The sequence below is a fragment of the Corvus moneduloides genome, chromosome 1 (genome assembly GCF_009650955.1).
Source record: "Corvus moneduloides isolate bCorMon1 chromosome 1, bCorMon1.pri, whole genome shotgun sequence".
Taxonomy (NCBI): domain Eukaryota; kingdom Metazoa; phylum Chordata; class Aves; order Passeriformes; family Corvidae; genus Corvus; species Corvus moneduloides.
Window position 1 is genome coordinate 94,800,996 of NC_045476.1, and position 14,474 is coordinate 94,815,469.

At 38.3% G+C, this 14,474-nt stretch overlaps 1 protein-coding gene across 14 annotated transcripts in view; it reads left to right on the top strand.

The window, feature by feature from the left end:
* The window catches only part of FHOD3 (formin homology 2 domain containing 3), a 377,817-nt gene that overhangs the window by 334,121 nt on the left and 29,222 nt on the right, over positions 1-14,474 (top strand). For all 14 annotated transcript variants that reach the window (XM_032118819.1, XM_032118873.1, XM_032118846.1 and 11 more), the window contains 4 exons: positions 491-610; positions 1,085-1,246; positions 11,598-11,788; positions 13,379-13,571. In XM_032118819.1, the coding sequence (XP_031974710.1) occupies positions 491-610; positions 1,085-1,246; positions 11,598-11,788; positions 13,379-13,571 (666 nt within the window). The remainder of the gene's footprint in view (positions 1-490; positions 611-1,084; positions 1,247-11,597; positions 11,789-13,378; positions 13,572-14,474) is intronic.

Consider the following 14,474-nt stretch of genomic DNA (forward strand, 5'->3'; position numbering starts at 1 on the left):
ACAGCAGACTTCTTTTTCAGTTTCAAATTCTCACAAGCACAAAACCATATCTAAAACACAGAAGTGGCCATCATTTAAAGAAAGCTGTAGGGTCAAGCTACAAATGTCAAGTCAGCAGGGTTTCTAACTTTTTTCATTTCTTGTTCAAAGATTAGAAAAAATAGTTTTAAGAAGCTTTTTTATCAGTTGGGGCTTGGGTGTGTTCATGCATTTAACTGAAGTGCAGCAGCATCCTCCTGTTTGGAATCACTGGATAGTCCCAGGACAAGTAAGGCAATTGCATACATAAAGGAACAACAGTAGGAAAATATCTTATGTATTTTTTTGCTGTCCTTGCATATGATTTATTAGCTGGAACGTGGAAGAAAGCCAGCACACATGGCCAGTTTACACTCTGCAAGACGCCAGTTCAGGAACTTTTTGCAGCAATTAATCTGAACCATAGAATTAAAAACTAACCTTCACTGTCTTGTTTCTGTTCTTATGGTAGGAAGTTGCAGAGCCACTGCTAGACCTGAAGGAGGGAATGGACCAACTGGAGCACAATAAAACTTTAGGATTTATCCTTTCTACTCTACTAGCCATTGGGAACTTCCTGAATGGAACCAACGTAAGCCTGATGTCCCAGCATTTCCCCTGCAGCTTTTTCCTTCAAAAAAACAGAAGTCAAAATCATTATGAAAATTGCAACTCACTACTTATTTTGTACCAGAAGAGTAATTTAGGGAATAGAACGTGCTTTTTATTGTGTGTTAAGGTGCTCTTTGCCTCTTTCAGCATAATCTGAAGGAAATGTGGAGCTAAGCACTCTTCTTGTGTAACTCCCTTAAGTGCTTAAGTGTCGTGTTGATGCTTCCCATTCAAATTGTGAGAACTGTGTCGTGGGTCATTTCGCTGCAGATGGACTCATTTTAGGCCTAGTCTTCAGCAAGCTAAAAATGAATAAAACCAATAAGTTTCCTCTCCTGTAGGATTCTTCATCTTTCCCCTCTGCCCCTCATTGGTCATCGTTTTTGTCTACTAATCTGCATGGGAAGGAGTAAGCACTTTTATTTTTAATTTCTTCCTTTTTTTTCCTTTACAGGCCAAAGCTTTTGAGTTGAGCTACCTCGAGAAGGTTCCAGAAGTCAAGGACACAGTGCACAAACAGTCCCTCCTGCACCACGTCTGCACTATGGTGGTAGAAAAGTTCCCTGAGAGCACTGATCTTTATTCAGAGATCGGGGCCATCACTAGGTCAGCCAAGGTATGTCCAGTAGGTAAATACATCTATATGTACATTTTTATAACACCTCTTTGAAGTGAAATATTTAAGATTTTATTCTATTCTTTGGTCCTCCCTGGTTGCTGCACTATTTATGTGTGTTCATTGTGTCATTTGCACTGAATTTCAAAGACGCCAGTACTCTCTCTTCTGAACTTTATTTCTGTCTGTCACATGGTTCCCTCATCAGTGCACTCTTAGGCAGCCATTAGTTATGACAGCCATTTTAATGTTAATGTACATTATTAATGTGTATAACTATTAGTAACTATTTTCAGGTTAAAACTTTATTTGACCAGTATCTTCAAATATATTTATTCCATGGTTTGGGGGAATCTCTTTTTTTAAGGCAGATGCCTGATTGTATTTTAAATCCAATGGAAGGAATGAATTTTTTACTAATAAAATTGTTTCCAGAATTAAAGTGTCCTTGAAATACTTGATTTAACTCACAGAATCACAGAATGGTTGGGGTTGGACGGGACCACAGCATGTCACTTAGTCCAACACCTTGCTAAAGGAGGTTCACCTAGAGCAGCTTGCAGAAGAACAAGTCCGGAGAGCTTTTGAGTATCTCCAGAGGAGGCAACTCCACAGCCTCTCTGGGCAGTCTGTTCCAGTGCTCTGTCACCCCCAAAGTAAAGTTTTCTGCATTTTAGTACTCCTTTTCAGTCCTCCTCTTGAAAATAATGTTCATGTTAGGAGTTAGGGAACGTAAATAGAAATAAAGGAAACTTGCGGCAGAACCTCTTGTCAAAAAATTTTAATTCCCTGGTTAATGCATAGATCTGGTACGTGGCTCAATGTGGCATGGAGATTATTTATTACTGCTGCCAGTAGGCATGATAGAAACACTGTAAAATCACTCTAGAATCTCTTGGAGTGTGAGATTTCATGAATAACCCTTAAGAACAGTACATTACTTGATCATTGGAGTAAACATGGGAGATAGCAAAAATAAAAATTCTGTTCAAGAGTCATGTCTCATGTGGAACTGGTCATAATTACAGCAGATAATTATAGTATCCATCTAGTCCAGTGTCCTGATTAGACAGTGGCCAGTATCAGCTGCTTGACAGAAGAGCACAAGAAGTTTCTAAGGGGATGAAAGAGTTTTCCTAGAAAAATGTTATTTCATGGGCCATTCTCATTATGGGCATCAAATAGAGGAATAATTTCTTTTCCAAAGGCCACCTTATTTGGATGTTGGGAGAGGAGGTGGGGGAGAACAACCCTGTATAATACAATTTTTTTTTAAACTGCAAAAATGAAATCTTATTTTGGCTCCTGCTGCAGTTCTTGCAACAATGAACTCATAATCTAATTTTTTCTGCTGTTCAATTTGCCAATTTCAGGATTTACTATCTGAATATACTGAACAGTCAAAATATTTTTTTTCTCTTTATGCAGCAGAATAACTTAGGTTGGAAAGGATCTCTGAAGGTCATATGATCCATCACCCTTTTCAGTGGAAGACCAAATTAAACTAGGCTGCTCAGATCCCTAAGTCTTAAATGATCCTCCTACATCTTTTTTTTTTATGAGACCATTTCCACACTTTTCCTCCATCTTACTTTTTTGGAATGTGTTAAACAATAGTAAGCACAGTAGTCCAGCCTCTCCTAATCAATGTTACATCTTACTGTGTTTGTCCATTCTGCTTCTGCTACCTTTTGTTAGGTGTCCTGAGGTTTTCTTTGTGTTCTTTGCCTGCTGCTACCCTTCGGACACCTGTTGTCCCAGGGCAGTTCACAAGGACATCCAGGCAGCCTCCTGAGCTGATGGAGCATTCAGAGCTCTCAGAGGAGTCAGATGCTGCAGTGCACTGTGCACTTCATTGCAGTGACCATGATCTGCTGAAGAAGATTTACTGCTTATCTCTCAAACCCCTAATAATCTTCAGTCAGGACTAATCTGAGTAATTTCCTGCCATCTGTAGATTTTACCCTCTGGATGTGCTTCCTTGTTTCCAGATAATTTTGAAATACAAAGGACAAACCATGAGACACCTGCTGTTAACCCTGTTAACAAATGAGAATCAATGTGTATCCCTTCTTTTCTTTTGCCCTCTTAACCTCACACTTCATAGGTGGCCTTCCATGAGGCTCTTGAAAAAACGTTGAAATGTAATTTTCTTTACTTACTCTTATCTATTCACTATTTTATAAACATTCAGAATATAGTGGGGTTTTTGATGTATTAAGTTTCCTGTCACTCATCCTTTCAGCCAAGTTACCAGATACAGTAATAAAACCTGGACCTCTGCATTAACTTTGCTGCTTTTCTAGGGATAGGGGAAATTTTTGCTATCCTCTGATTCTCCATGTTACCAAGTACAGTTTCATACATATTCATACTCATTTTAGCCAGCAGCTCAATTTATTTTAATTGATGTCAGAATTACTGTATTCTACTTGTTTACTGCTTTGTAAGATATCATCTCTCTCCAACATGTGTTTCTGCTAGTAAGGTTTCAAAACCTTGCTATTAGTTCACATCTATTAAAGATATAATACAGAAAAATGAAAGGAGGACCAGAGTAGGTTTTTCCCCAACATCCTCTGTGGTGAAGCTGGATGAGAAGAAGTCATCTTGATTCCCTTCTCTAATTTTTATCTTCCTCAGTTTCTTTCATCCCCAGTGACCCAGGACCTCCTACGTATTTTCTTTTTTTTTGATACCATAAAGGAATTTGTGGCTTTTGTTTTATATCCTTAAATATTTTCTCTTTAGATTCCATCTCTTTTCCCCTAGTTTTCCTCTTGTACAGCCTATGTTTAAGCTCTGGTTTATTGCCTCCAGTGAGTTTGGTTTCTCATGTTTGGAAGATTCTAACTTTCTCTTTTTTTTTTTTTTTTTGTTTGTTTTTAATTTGAGTGATTCTTACTTTCTTAGCATTTAGGTATATTGGTTTCTCATTTCCTGCTTCTTCTCTTTGTTAAGAAGTTATTTCACTTTTTTCTTAGATTGGGATCAAGTTAATCGCTAAAAAGAAAAATTACCACAGAAGAGAAGAGCCTTTGTTGTCCAAAATCCTTACCACCATGTATGGTGTAATCTCAAGCGGATCTTCTATTTTTCAGTCATAGAAAGTGGAAGAAAGCTTAACCTACTGCTGTCACTTAAAAAAAGAATTTCGGTCTAAGAGCGTGCAAAATTGAGCAGAGTCGTTCAGTCTGTGGTTTGCTGCTCCAGTGGCCCTGCCCAAAGCGGACAAAAATCTAAAAAGGCCAGACAAAATCACATTAAGAGAAATTACAGCCTTAACCTTCCCCGTGTCGCCCAAGGTCTCCCTCCTTGGGATGTTCCTGCATGTGTTAAACCGCTGATGGATTACTGTAACAAGCTCTATTCCCACTTGATCGTAGCTGCCACAAATCAAAGAGTTAGGACGTGGAAGCCATCCAAGCTGCCTTCTTCAAGGGAATGTTCACAGACAAGGCGAAATCTTGGTTTAGGAAAGCTGACAGGAAAGGAGAACTAATATTTCACTGTGGATTAGGCTGTATTTTGAGCTCCGTTTTGCCTACAAACATCTTTCAGAAACCACAAAGGCTAAACAATTTCCATCCTATAGATAAACAGAGATGCCCCTTCCCCTGAAATGCACATCATATAAGAATTTCCTGAGCCTTAGTTCATTAAAAAAAACCAAAAACATAAAGAAAACAAGCTGCCTCACCAAAAAGGAGTTAGAAAGACCAGAAACAAAATGGTATCATTATTCCAAAACTTCTGGCTTTTTTCTGAAGGACTGAAGTCATAAATGGCACCAAAAAAAACAGACACAAGTGAAAAAATTAAAGAAAAAATAGAATTCTAGATAAATAAAAGCATTTATAAAATCATGGACAGCACTGATTATTTAGTAACCCATGATTAAAATCACTTGTCCTTTTTATTTTCTAACGTATTTTAATTTGTTTTTTTCACTGAAGTTGTACCAGAACTGATGTACCTAATTCTGAAGTGGACCCTCAGATTTCTGCAATTAAACTCAGTTTTGTTCCTAGAAATTTCCTTAAGGAGGGGTTGCCTCAGCCCCAGTGTCTTCTCTGTTAGTGAATAAAAAATATGTCCTTATTAAAAATGTTCATCTTCTCTCTCTAACCCATAAATATTTCCTCTGTGCATATGAAAGCTGGTCAGCTCCATAGAGAAAACTATAATTGTCATTTTCTTCCCCTGATTTTAATCTTCTTACAAGATGTTAAACTTCTGTCTGGTTTTTAACCCCTGCAGCAAGACACTTGGGCACAGGACCCTTGCAGCTACTAGGCAGTGGAGAAGCAGGCAGCTTGTAAAAGTAAGAATTAGGAAATGTTAGCAACACGGCAGGGGGCAAGGATTGCTGATAGGAAAGAACTTAGGATGATACTAAGGTGTACGCAGGGGAGAAGGAAGCCTGCAGCTGCCTGCCCTCCGAGGAACTTGGCAGGGAGGCATGAGGAGAAAGGAGCTGGCTGGAACAGAAGTGCCATTTGACATGCTGTAGCTTCTGCCTGATACACTGGAAAGCAGAGAAAGGATAAAGAAAAAAGAAAAAAAAAAAGGTAGGGAAGATCATGCTGCCTCCTGTACTCTTTCAGTGGGGTTTCTCATGTCCCGCTTGACAGAAAGTATTTGTGTGCAGTTATCATTCAAGTACGTTTCCCCTACATTATTTCAAACAAAAATAAATGACAAAAGTCAAATTATTTTCCATGGAAAAAAAAGAAGTCCAGGAATGCAAGGTTTCTTGCAGTCATTCCATGTGATGCCAGCAGCTGCCCCAGATCCTGGCATGGGCTTGCAAGAGCAGAGGTGAAAGCAGAGCAGGGAAGGGCAGGTCCTGTTGGCTGCAGGGCATACTGGAGCAAGGGGGAAGGAGCTTCCATGGCAAATGAGGCTCTGAGGTTCTGTCTCAAAGAGAGCAGATGAAGTTCAGCACATGTGCCTGATGGTAACATTCCAGGTGAAAAGACTGCAGGAATTGTTGCAGGTGACATAACACCACCTGAAGGGACCTACGTCACCACTGTGTGGTGTTGCTGCCCTTTGTCCCAGATTGTGGGAACTACCATACAGCATCTGCAAAAAGATCCCATGTAGTTAGGATATTGTTTAATGAAGTAAAATGCAATAGAGGTGTGTATATAATTGGGCAGACTCATCTGGTCATACCTCACTAAGCACCTCTGCCACCTCTGTCCTGTAATTTTTCATTAGTGGGTTGATTCAGGTGTTCTCATTTCTAAAATTATTTTTGCAGGATACCACCTCTTACCCCAGAATTTGAAATAACTGGGCAGAACCTTCTTTATATATTGCTTGCTTTTGAGAGCTGGCACCTATCTTGCTTAAAATGCATGCCCAGAGTGTGTAAGTTGGACTAACGGTGGTCTTGGGATAATTCTTGTGACACTTGGTGAAGGAAGCCAGTCTGGAAATATTAGAGGAGACAGAGTTTTGAACATATGCCACAGAAGGTTGCTGCTCCCAGATGACAGTGTGTTTGCAAGGAGCAATTCTCAGAATTTCCTTTGGCACTGAACCAACTCAGGAAAAGAGGAAGATTTCATGTTCCCTGCCAGAACGCATCCCTGTAATAATGTGAGAATGAACGGTCTGACCCTACATTATAAACAGCTCAGACTAGACTGTGGTCTGCTGCAGAAACTGTCTTGAACTTTGAAAAGAGAAAACTTGTGTGTGGTTATCTTTCTATGAGGTACAGTAAAATAGTTGTCATTTTATTGTGAATTTGAGGCAACATTTGTCACTGTGAAAGCAACAATCTTTTTTTTTAATGCACCTTGTGACTAAGATAAAAATGCAGTGATCCAGGTCTTCCTTAGAATATAACTGGATTTTATATGTTCACCACTAAAAGAAACAAGCTATAGCAATAAGCAATAGTGTGTCAAGCAATAGAAATCTTACACAAGCATGCTGAGGCCATGTAATAAGTTATTCAGTGGCCTTCAGAAGAAAACTTTGGATACAGTGATTTTGAAAAGAAGTGTTTCATCAGTTTCCATTCATTTACTTGTTTTGGGGTTTTTTGCTTCAATCCAGTTGGGACATCTTTGACCCTGTTAAGGAGCTGAATGTTAACACAGGAGGCAGGAAACGTGAGTGTATTTAGGTGCAGCATCTTTGACTTTAGGATGGTTTTGTATTTGCAGTAGTGGGGGAGCTTAGCTCAAAGACTAGAGGAGACTTAGCTGGAAGAGGAAACGTGTTTGTAAAGCACATTCCAGCTAAGGGAATGCTGAAGAAAAATGACCTCTTATCTCACAGTGGCTGCAGTTGTTTGCGGTGCATGGCAGTGCATACCTGGAGTGGTATATGCTGCCCTAGGGAATATGTAGTGGAAGGCATTTTAGGTTTGAGCTACTGCATTTAATTCCCAATGTTTCCTCAAAGCAGCCATTCCTCTCTCTCAACAAATAATAAAGTGTGCAATTCCTGTGTTGCCATGAGGTATTTGTGGCCACACAGACAGATAACATCCCAGCCCAAAGACCAGAAAGGCTCCCTGATCCATGTCCTGCCTGAATGATTGGAGCATGGTCTAGTATTTCATGAATGAGAAAGTTTTAAACTTTAATACATGGCATCTGATATTGGACGGAGTTGAACTTGAAAAAAATAGGCCTTGTAAGGACCAGTGTTCAGGAAACCTGAATGAGCAGGGAAGTAAACACTGAGCTGTTTGATGGTGGTGGCAGTTTTTGAGTCCGGTGAAAACCAGTGAGAACAGAAGCTGTTTGGGCAGTAGGTGTGTCATGAGGTACTGAATTCTCAGCCCAGTGGAATGAGAAACTTGGTAGAATTCTTTTTATTTTTGTTGCTTATGGCAAAGTCATCTGCTTCTATGGTAGCAAGCAGTAAATAGCAATATAAAGTGATTAAAGTGAATGCTGTTGTTTCTGGCACGTGGTTGGAAGGTTTTATTCTTTGGTCTGAGTCATTTGTGCAAAATATGGTGGTGTGTTAAATTGAAAAATAGATTTTTAATTCTAAAGTTGTCCATTAGTGAGTCAGGGCAGTGATTTGCTGAGGCTGACGCTGCAGGGCTTTTGTCACATAAATTAGTCTTTACATCCTGTTTGCATATACTGTCTCTGGCTACTCCACTCTGATGCAACAGATGCAAAGACACTTCTCAGAAGACTGAACAGTGGGCCTAGCAAGAGATTTTACAGATACAGATAGTTCTGACTATTTTTTAACTAGTGTGATTGTGAATGGAGAGGAACCTGGCAGGAGAAAGGAGGAACATACCAAATATATCCCAGAACCATTTAGAAAGTTGCTTTTTCTAAATTGGTTTACAAATTAAAATAAACATTTCATAATGCTTGAAAGAAAGGACATTCTTATTTTTCATAACAGTCTAAGACCACTCATTCTTTTTGCTGCAGAAAAAAACAAGTATTCATTTTAAAAATTTTAGCAGAAGGTAACAGTAAGCAGGACCAGCAAGCTGCATGTGTTTTGCACATATGGAGGAAGAAGAGGAGGAGGAAGAGGAAGAAGAATAACATATGTTTCCAAATCCTTGGGCCAGATACAACATCTGTATGCTACTGTCCAGCAAGAAAGCTGTAGTGACTATTTCAGATTACTGCTTCCTTTTATTCAGTGGAACACAGTTCTAAAATAATGCCACAGCAGTTCTTGTCTGAGTACCTCCTATGCTGAGCTCTCCTGGAGCCACAACTCATCTGAATTCTTTCTCAGTCCTGGTACGACCGTCCAGCTGCAGGCAAGAATTGGTGCATCTTTCCTTTCAAGAAAGAAAGAACAAAAAAGAGGAAGCATGTTTCTCTACTGTTACATATCATTAATTCTTGTAGTAAAGTGCTGGAAATAAGCACATAAATCAGAAGGTGCAATCCATGCTCCTTTGGCAATGCTGCATGAACTGGCAAAGAAGTAGTATGATATTATATATGCCTTTTAATGTTTTCTTTATGCATAATATATTTATTAATTGTCATTATTACTCCACACAAGTTTTTGTTCACCTTATCTTATGAACATGTAGTTGGTGATCTCTTGTAGTTGGGATTTCTCATCACTCTTAGGGTGTTATATCTGTATATAACACCCTAAGCAGAGCCACAGACCTGGAGCAGACTGAAATGTAATGTATTCTGTGTCTACACACAAAATTGGCACTGGTGAAATAGCATTTCACAGAGTATCAGGTGGGGTACCTTACTGTCCCTGAGGAAAATTGAAACCTTAATATTTCACAGGAGGGTATTTTTATGCAAGTATACGCCTTTCTGTCCACAAGCAAACACTAGAGGGCTGACAGAAAGAGATTTCATGAAGGTTTGGCACAGTCTTTCAGGCACTGCACAGTTTGCCTGTGAGAATACACAGGTACATTATCCTATATTGGAGTTCCTGCTTTACTCCTTCCAGGAGTTTACAACTTCTGCTTGAGCACATCTGTGCTCCACAGAGGTTCATTCCAGGAGAGTTCAGGTGGCATTCACCTTATTGCAGTCTCCTTAGGACTTCCCTAGAGGCCTGAATTTTTGTTTGTGCTCAAAAAACTCATGAGTGTCCCTTAGCCCAACCTGCTATCCCCCATCCCTGCTGGAACTTCCCACTCTTGTGAATGTGCTGACTTTTGGCACATTTCAAGGGGCCAGGAATTCACCACATTCCCCACAGATTTGTTGTTCTATAAAGATGTTTCTTGAACTCCTACAGGTCTGAACCTCAGAGCTTTTTGATAGATTAAAACTCATTCTGTCATAAAATGTCATGAATTTAAATTTCTCAGCTGCAGAGGCGGAGAGGCTTCCTCAACCAAGTTGGATAAGTCTTACTAAGAAGACCTACATCTTGAATTTTCCTTAACAGGAATGCTAGTATTTTTCCCCACGTGTGTTTTAGATATACCATCTGTGGGGAGCAGCAATGTGTTTATCATCAACAGTGAAAATACTGACCTGGAAAGGACGGGGGGTTTTTTAAACATATGCATTGATATGGATATAAGGAAAGCAAATACCCCACAGCTGCTCCGCCTGCAGGGCTTTTCTGAATAGCAGAGTGGATCAAAGGATGTTTTTATTTCCTTGTGAAGAGGAAAAATTCATCACTTTATAAATCACAGCAAAAACAAATCAAACCAATACCAGGAGCTTTTTAATAATAATGCATTTCTTATGGCTATCCTCAATATAGGTCTCAGCAGCGGATGCTGCACACAGCTAAGAAGAATGAAATAAAACCTGCCCCTGACACTGGTTTTCATTTAGCATTAAGGAATTAACTGGAGTAGGAGACTGTAACATCCCAAGCACGGATGTGTTTAGAATCTGAGAGCTAAGTCTGTATTTTATAGCTTGCGTTCATCTGAACTGTGAAGTGGTATTATAAAATAATTTTTTCCTTTCTTCAGAATTCCAGAATATGTTGGGAAGTTTTATTTTTCTCATCTGTTGTGTGCTGTGGGGTCACTGATGCACTTTGTTGAGTTGTTAGCAACACATCCTGAGTGTCTTCTGTAGAGTATCGCGATTTGAACACCTTTTTTGGTTTATGAATAAAGGAGAAGCTCTCACTCGCCTTCTGTGGAATGTGTTGGCTTCTATCCTGATGAATGTTACTGTAAGGTGCAATCATTTATTTTAACTGTGTTGAGAGACTTTCAGAGTCGTTACATGATCTTGTTACAAGCCAGTAAATTCGTATTGTATATCAAGGGATGAAAGTTAGTGCTGAGATCACTAAATAACACATACTTTCAATACAGCTTTAAAAAATTCTGGCCCATGAATTTTGTGATTAGAACTAGATCATCTATTAACAAGTCAGTGCATGACTAGGGAATAGATCCAAGTGCTTCCTAAAATGGAGAATTGTTGGCGGGGTACAACAGTGAGCAGTAAACAGGGTATAAAAAGCTTTGAGTAGTAGAGAAAAGGATTAAGAAAAAGAGAAAGTTTTGTATTACCTCAGAAAGAACTGAGTCATGCAGTTGCTTGGTGCAGACTTGAAGTTATTAGCAAGGGAAAAAACACATAACAATATTTTATTGTCCCTTCTTTAGTTGTTAGGCCTCCAAGAATAAAACCAAATGTATGTATATGGGTATTTCTTTGTTTTCGGTTTTCTTTACTAACATTACATACCTAGATGTGGTGTGATAGAGAAAGATATTTCTATTGTTTTACTAATAACTAATAATGTGAATTGGTGTTGTGCTGCCACTACCTTGACCCTTTCATACACAGGGATTGCATTATTCGGATATCCAAGTACACAACTGCAGTGTTTTCACTTCAAGTGTTACCTTTTCTTTTCCTTTCTCTTTTTTCAGGTTGACTTCGAACAGCTCCAGGAAAACTTGTGTCAGATGGAAAGACGGTGCAAAGCATCATGGGATCACCTTAAGGCTATAGCAAAGCATGAAATGAAGCCAAGTCTAAAGCAAAAAATGTCTGAGTTTCTTAAAGATTGTGCAGAAAGAATCATAATCCTAAAGATTGTTCATAGAAGAATAATTAACAGGTACAGAATTATGTTGGCGACAGCAATACCTTGATAGTAAATTACTTGATAAAATTATAAGTTATGACATCATAAATATGTGTTTTATAAGCATTTAATGCCCATTCCTGCAAGGAATGTTGCCAGGTTGTATGTGGTGCATACTTTGTTATAGTCTCCATTGAAGAAAGGTCCCCAATCCAGAAATGTCTGTATTTTTGACTAGAAAACGCAATCATCCAGGCTATCATTTATTCCCAAGGTGCAATAACTGGGTCTTTTGCCTCCTAGTACCCAAAAGCTAGCAGCTTTATAGTTAAGTTGAGAGATTTTCTATTTGTCCCTGGATTTTTTTTAAGGGGGCTTGGCTTACTGTCTGATAAACAAGAACAGACTGTAGCAAAAAGATGAAGTTTTATTGACAGATTTGTCATAGGCAGAAGCTGAAACCAGTCTTGTACAATGAGTTCTTATGTAGGCAGCACCACTCCTATTTGCAAGATCTACAACTATGTGTTTTATGCTTATACAGCTGAAGGCAGAAATTAAGATTCCTCTCCTTAGGATTTGCAGTTGTGTTTAATGAGATTGTGAGAGATTTTCCAGCTTCTGGATAATTTCCAAATTGCTGTGGTCAAAATTAAGAACTGGATTTCAAATGATCCCAAATTTGTGGGTATACACTTGAGGAGTTGATTCAGCTCTTCTTTTGTTTTTGTAATGACTTAGGGTTTGTGCCATAAGTAAGCAGAAATCCCAACTGCAGTGGAAGGGAAGTGAATTCATTAGTTTCCTGTTGTGTTTATCATATGCATTGTACAAGTAAGAAAAATATCAACTTTCTCCTCTGATATCTTGCAACTGCTACTATAGTTCTTAAAAATGTTTTGATATACTTGCGTCTTTCTAGGATTGGGAAGACTGTTTGTCCTCAGGGATGGAGATGCAGTTAAAAGGAATTCCCATACATTTTTACACATTCAGTGTGCTGCTGTAAATCATGCAGTATAGAAGCAACAGTAAAAATTGCAAATAGTGCAAAAGCTCTGAATGCCACAGAAGCAGTAAAACTCTGAATTGAGTGTCCCAAACTAACGTACTTGGTAGATAATATAATTTTATGGTCAGTTTTGTGAACCAGAAATTCTTTCCTTCTTGTTTTTGCTAGCCTGTAAATCTGCATTCTTCTTGTCTAGACTTTGCCCAACATCCTAACAGCCTCTTTGAAGTTGCTTAATATAAATAAATAGAATTGAAACTTAATAAATATTTTTTCTATAACTGAAATGAAATTGGTCATTCATGTGCCAAATTACTCATATAAAGTGATGGAGTTCCATAAACATCTTATCTCCTACATCAGCCTGGGAAAGTAGACTGGGATGAAGTTATCATAGGCTAGACTTTCATGGTTTTAATTATAAAACATACCAATGTTATGCAAAGCATCCATGAAAATTCTGTAGCACAAAGGAAATGATGGGCGCTAATATATAGTAATAATAAGAGTAATAAATGGATTCAGTGAAATATAGGGTTGTTGGTTTTTTTCCCAGAGACCATCAATAAAGATTTTTTTCCCTTTACATTTATAAACTCATTGTTTTCCAGGTTTCACTCATTTTTGTTATTTATGGGCCATCCTCCCTACGCAATACGTGAAGTCAACATCAATAAGTTCTGCAAAATAATTAGTGAATTTGCTCTGGAATACCGCACCACCAGGGAACGAGTTTTGCAGCAAAAACAGAAACGAGCTAACCACAGGGAAAGAAACAAGACCAGAGGGAAAATGATAACAGATGTAAGTGGCAAATTGTATCTCCCATAGCATGGATTTTTAAAACTTTCTTTCTTTGAATGTGGTATATGAAGTGTTGTTACTCTGGTTTTATTCTTAGAGGTCCTTCTACTGTAAGAAACAAACTCTCTTCTATTAGAAGACAAAGCTTGCAAGTCCTTGATTGTGTATATTTTCTGCTTCATACAAATGTGTAGGATGAGAACAAACGGAAATTAATCATCCAAAAATAGTTTCTCTGTGTGTTGCACAGACAGTGTCCAGAATATCTAGAAGACATCAGGAGCCATGGGTATTTGATCAGCCAAGAATATGAAAAAGAAAAAAACCTAGAAATTAGACTCCTAATTGAGAACATAATTTAGATGATGAATCATTGTAGCCATTTAAGTGATTGCAACCAAATTTTAATGGATTTTTTCCTCCATCTTTGAATATTCTAATGTAGTCTTGAGCCTTGATACTTTATCTGTTTTTATGTCTGTGTATATATTACAGACATAAATATATTGCATGTGCATGCACAGCAATTTTCTTCTTAACTTTAAAGCACAGACCAGCCTATTTTATGGCAACAGACTGCTTTGGGATTCTGAAAGGATGGACAAATTTATGTCCACAGTAGATGTTACTCTGCAAACTTTTTGACTGTAAGACTGCATACTCATAGAATAAATTAAATAAGATTAGTTTTCTCAGCATAGTAAGTTTTAAAATCCCCTTGATTTTTTTCTATCTTTTTTTTTAAGTTGATGTAGTTTGACTCAATCCAAATAAAGTTTTAAGAAGTGCCAGTACTTAACAAAAGTTTCCAGCTGTCTCAAAATCCAAATCTGGAGTCTCGATTAGGTGCAAGTGTTTCATTGCATATGAAGCTACCCCTGCCTTTGGCATGAAAAGCCCTAA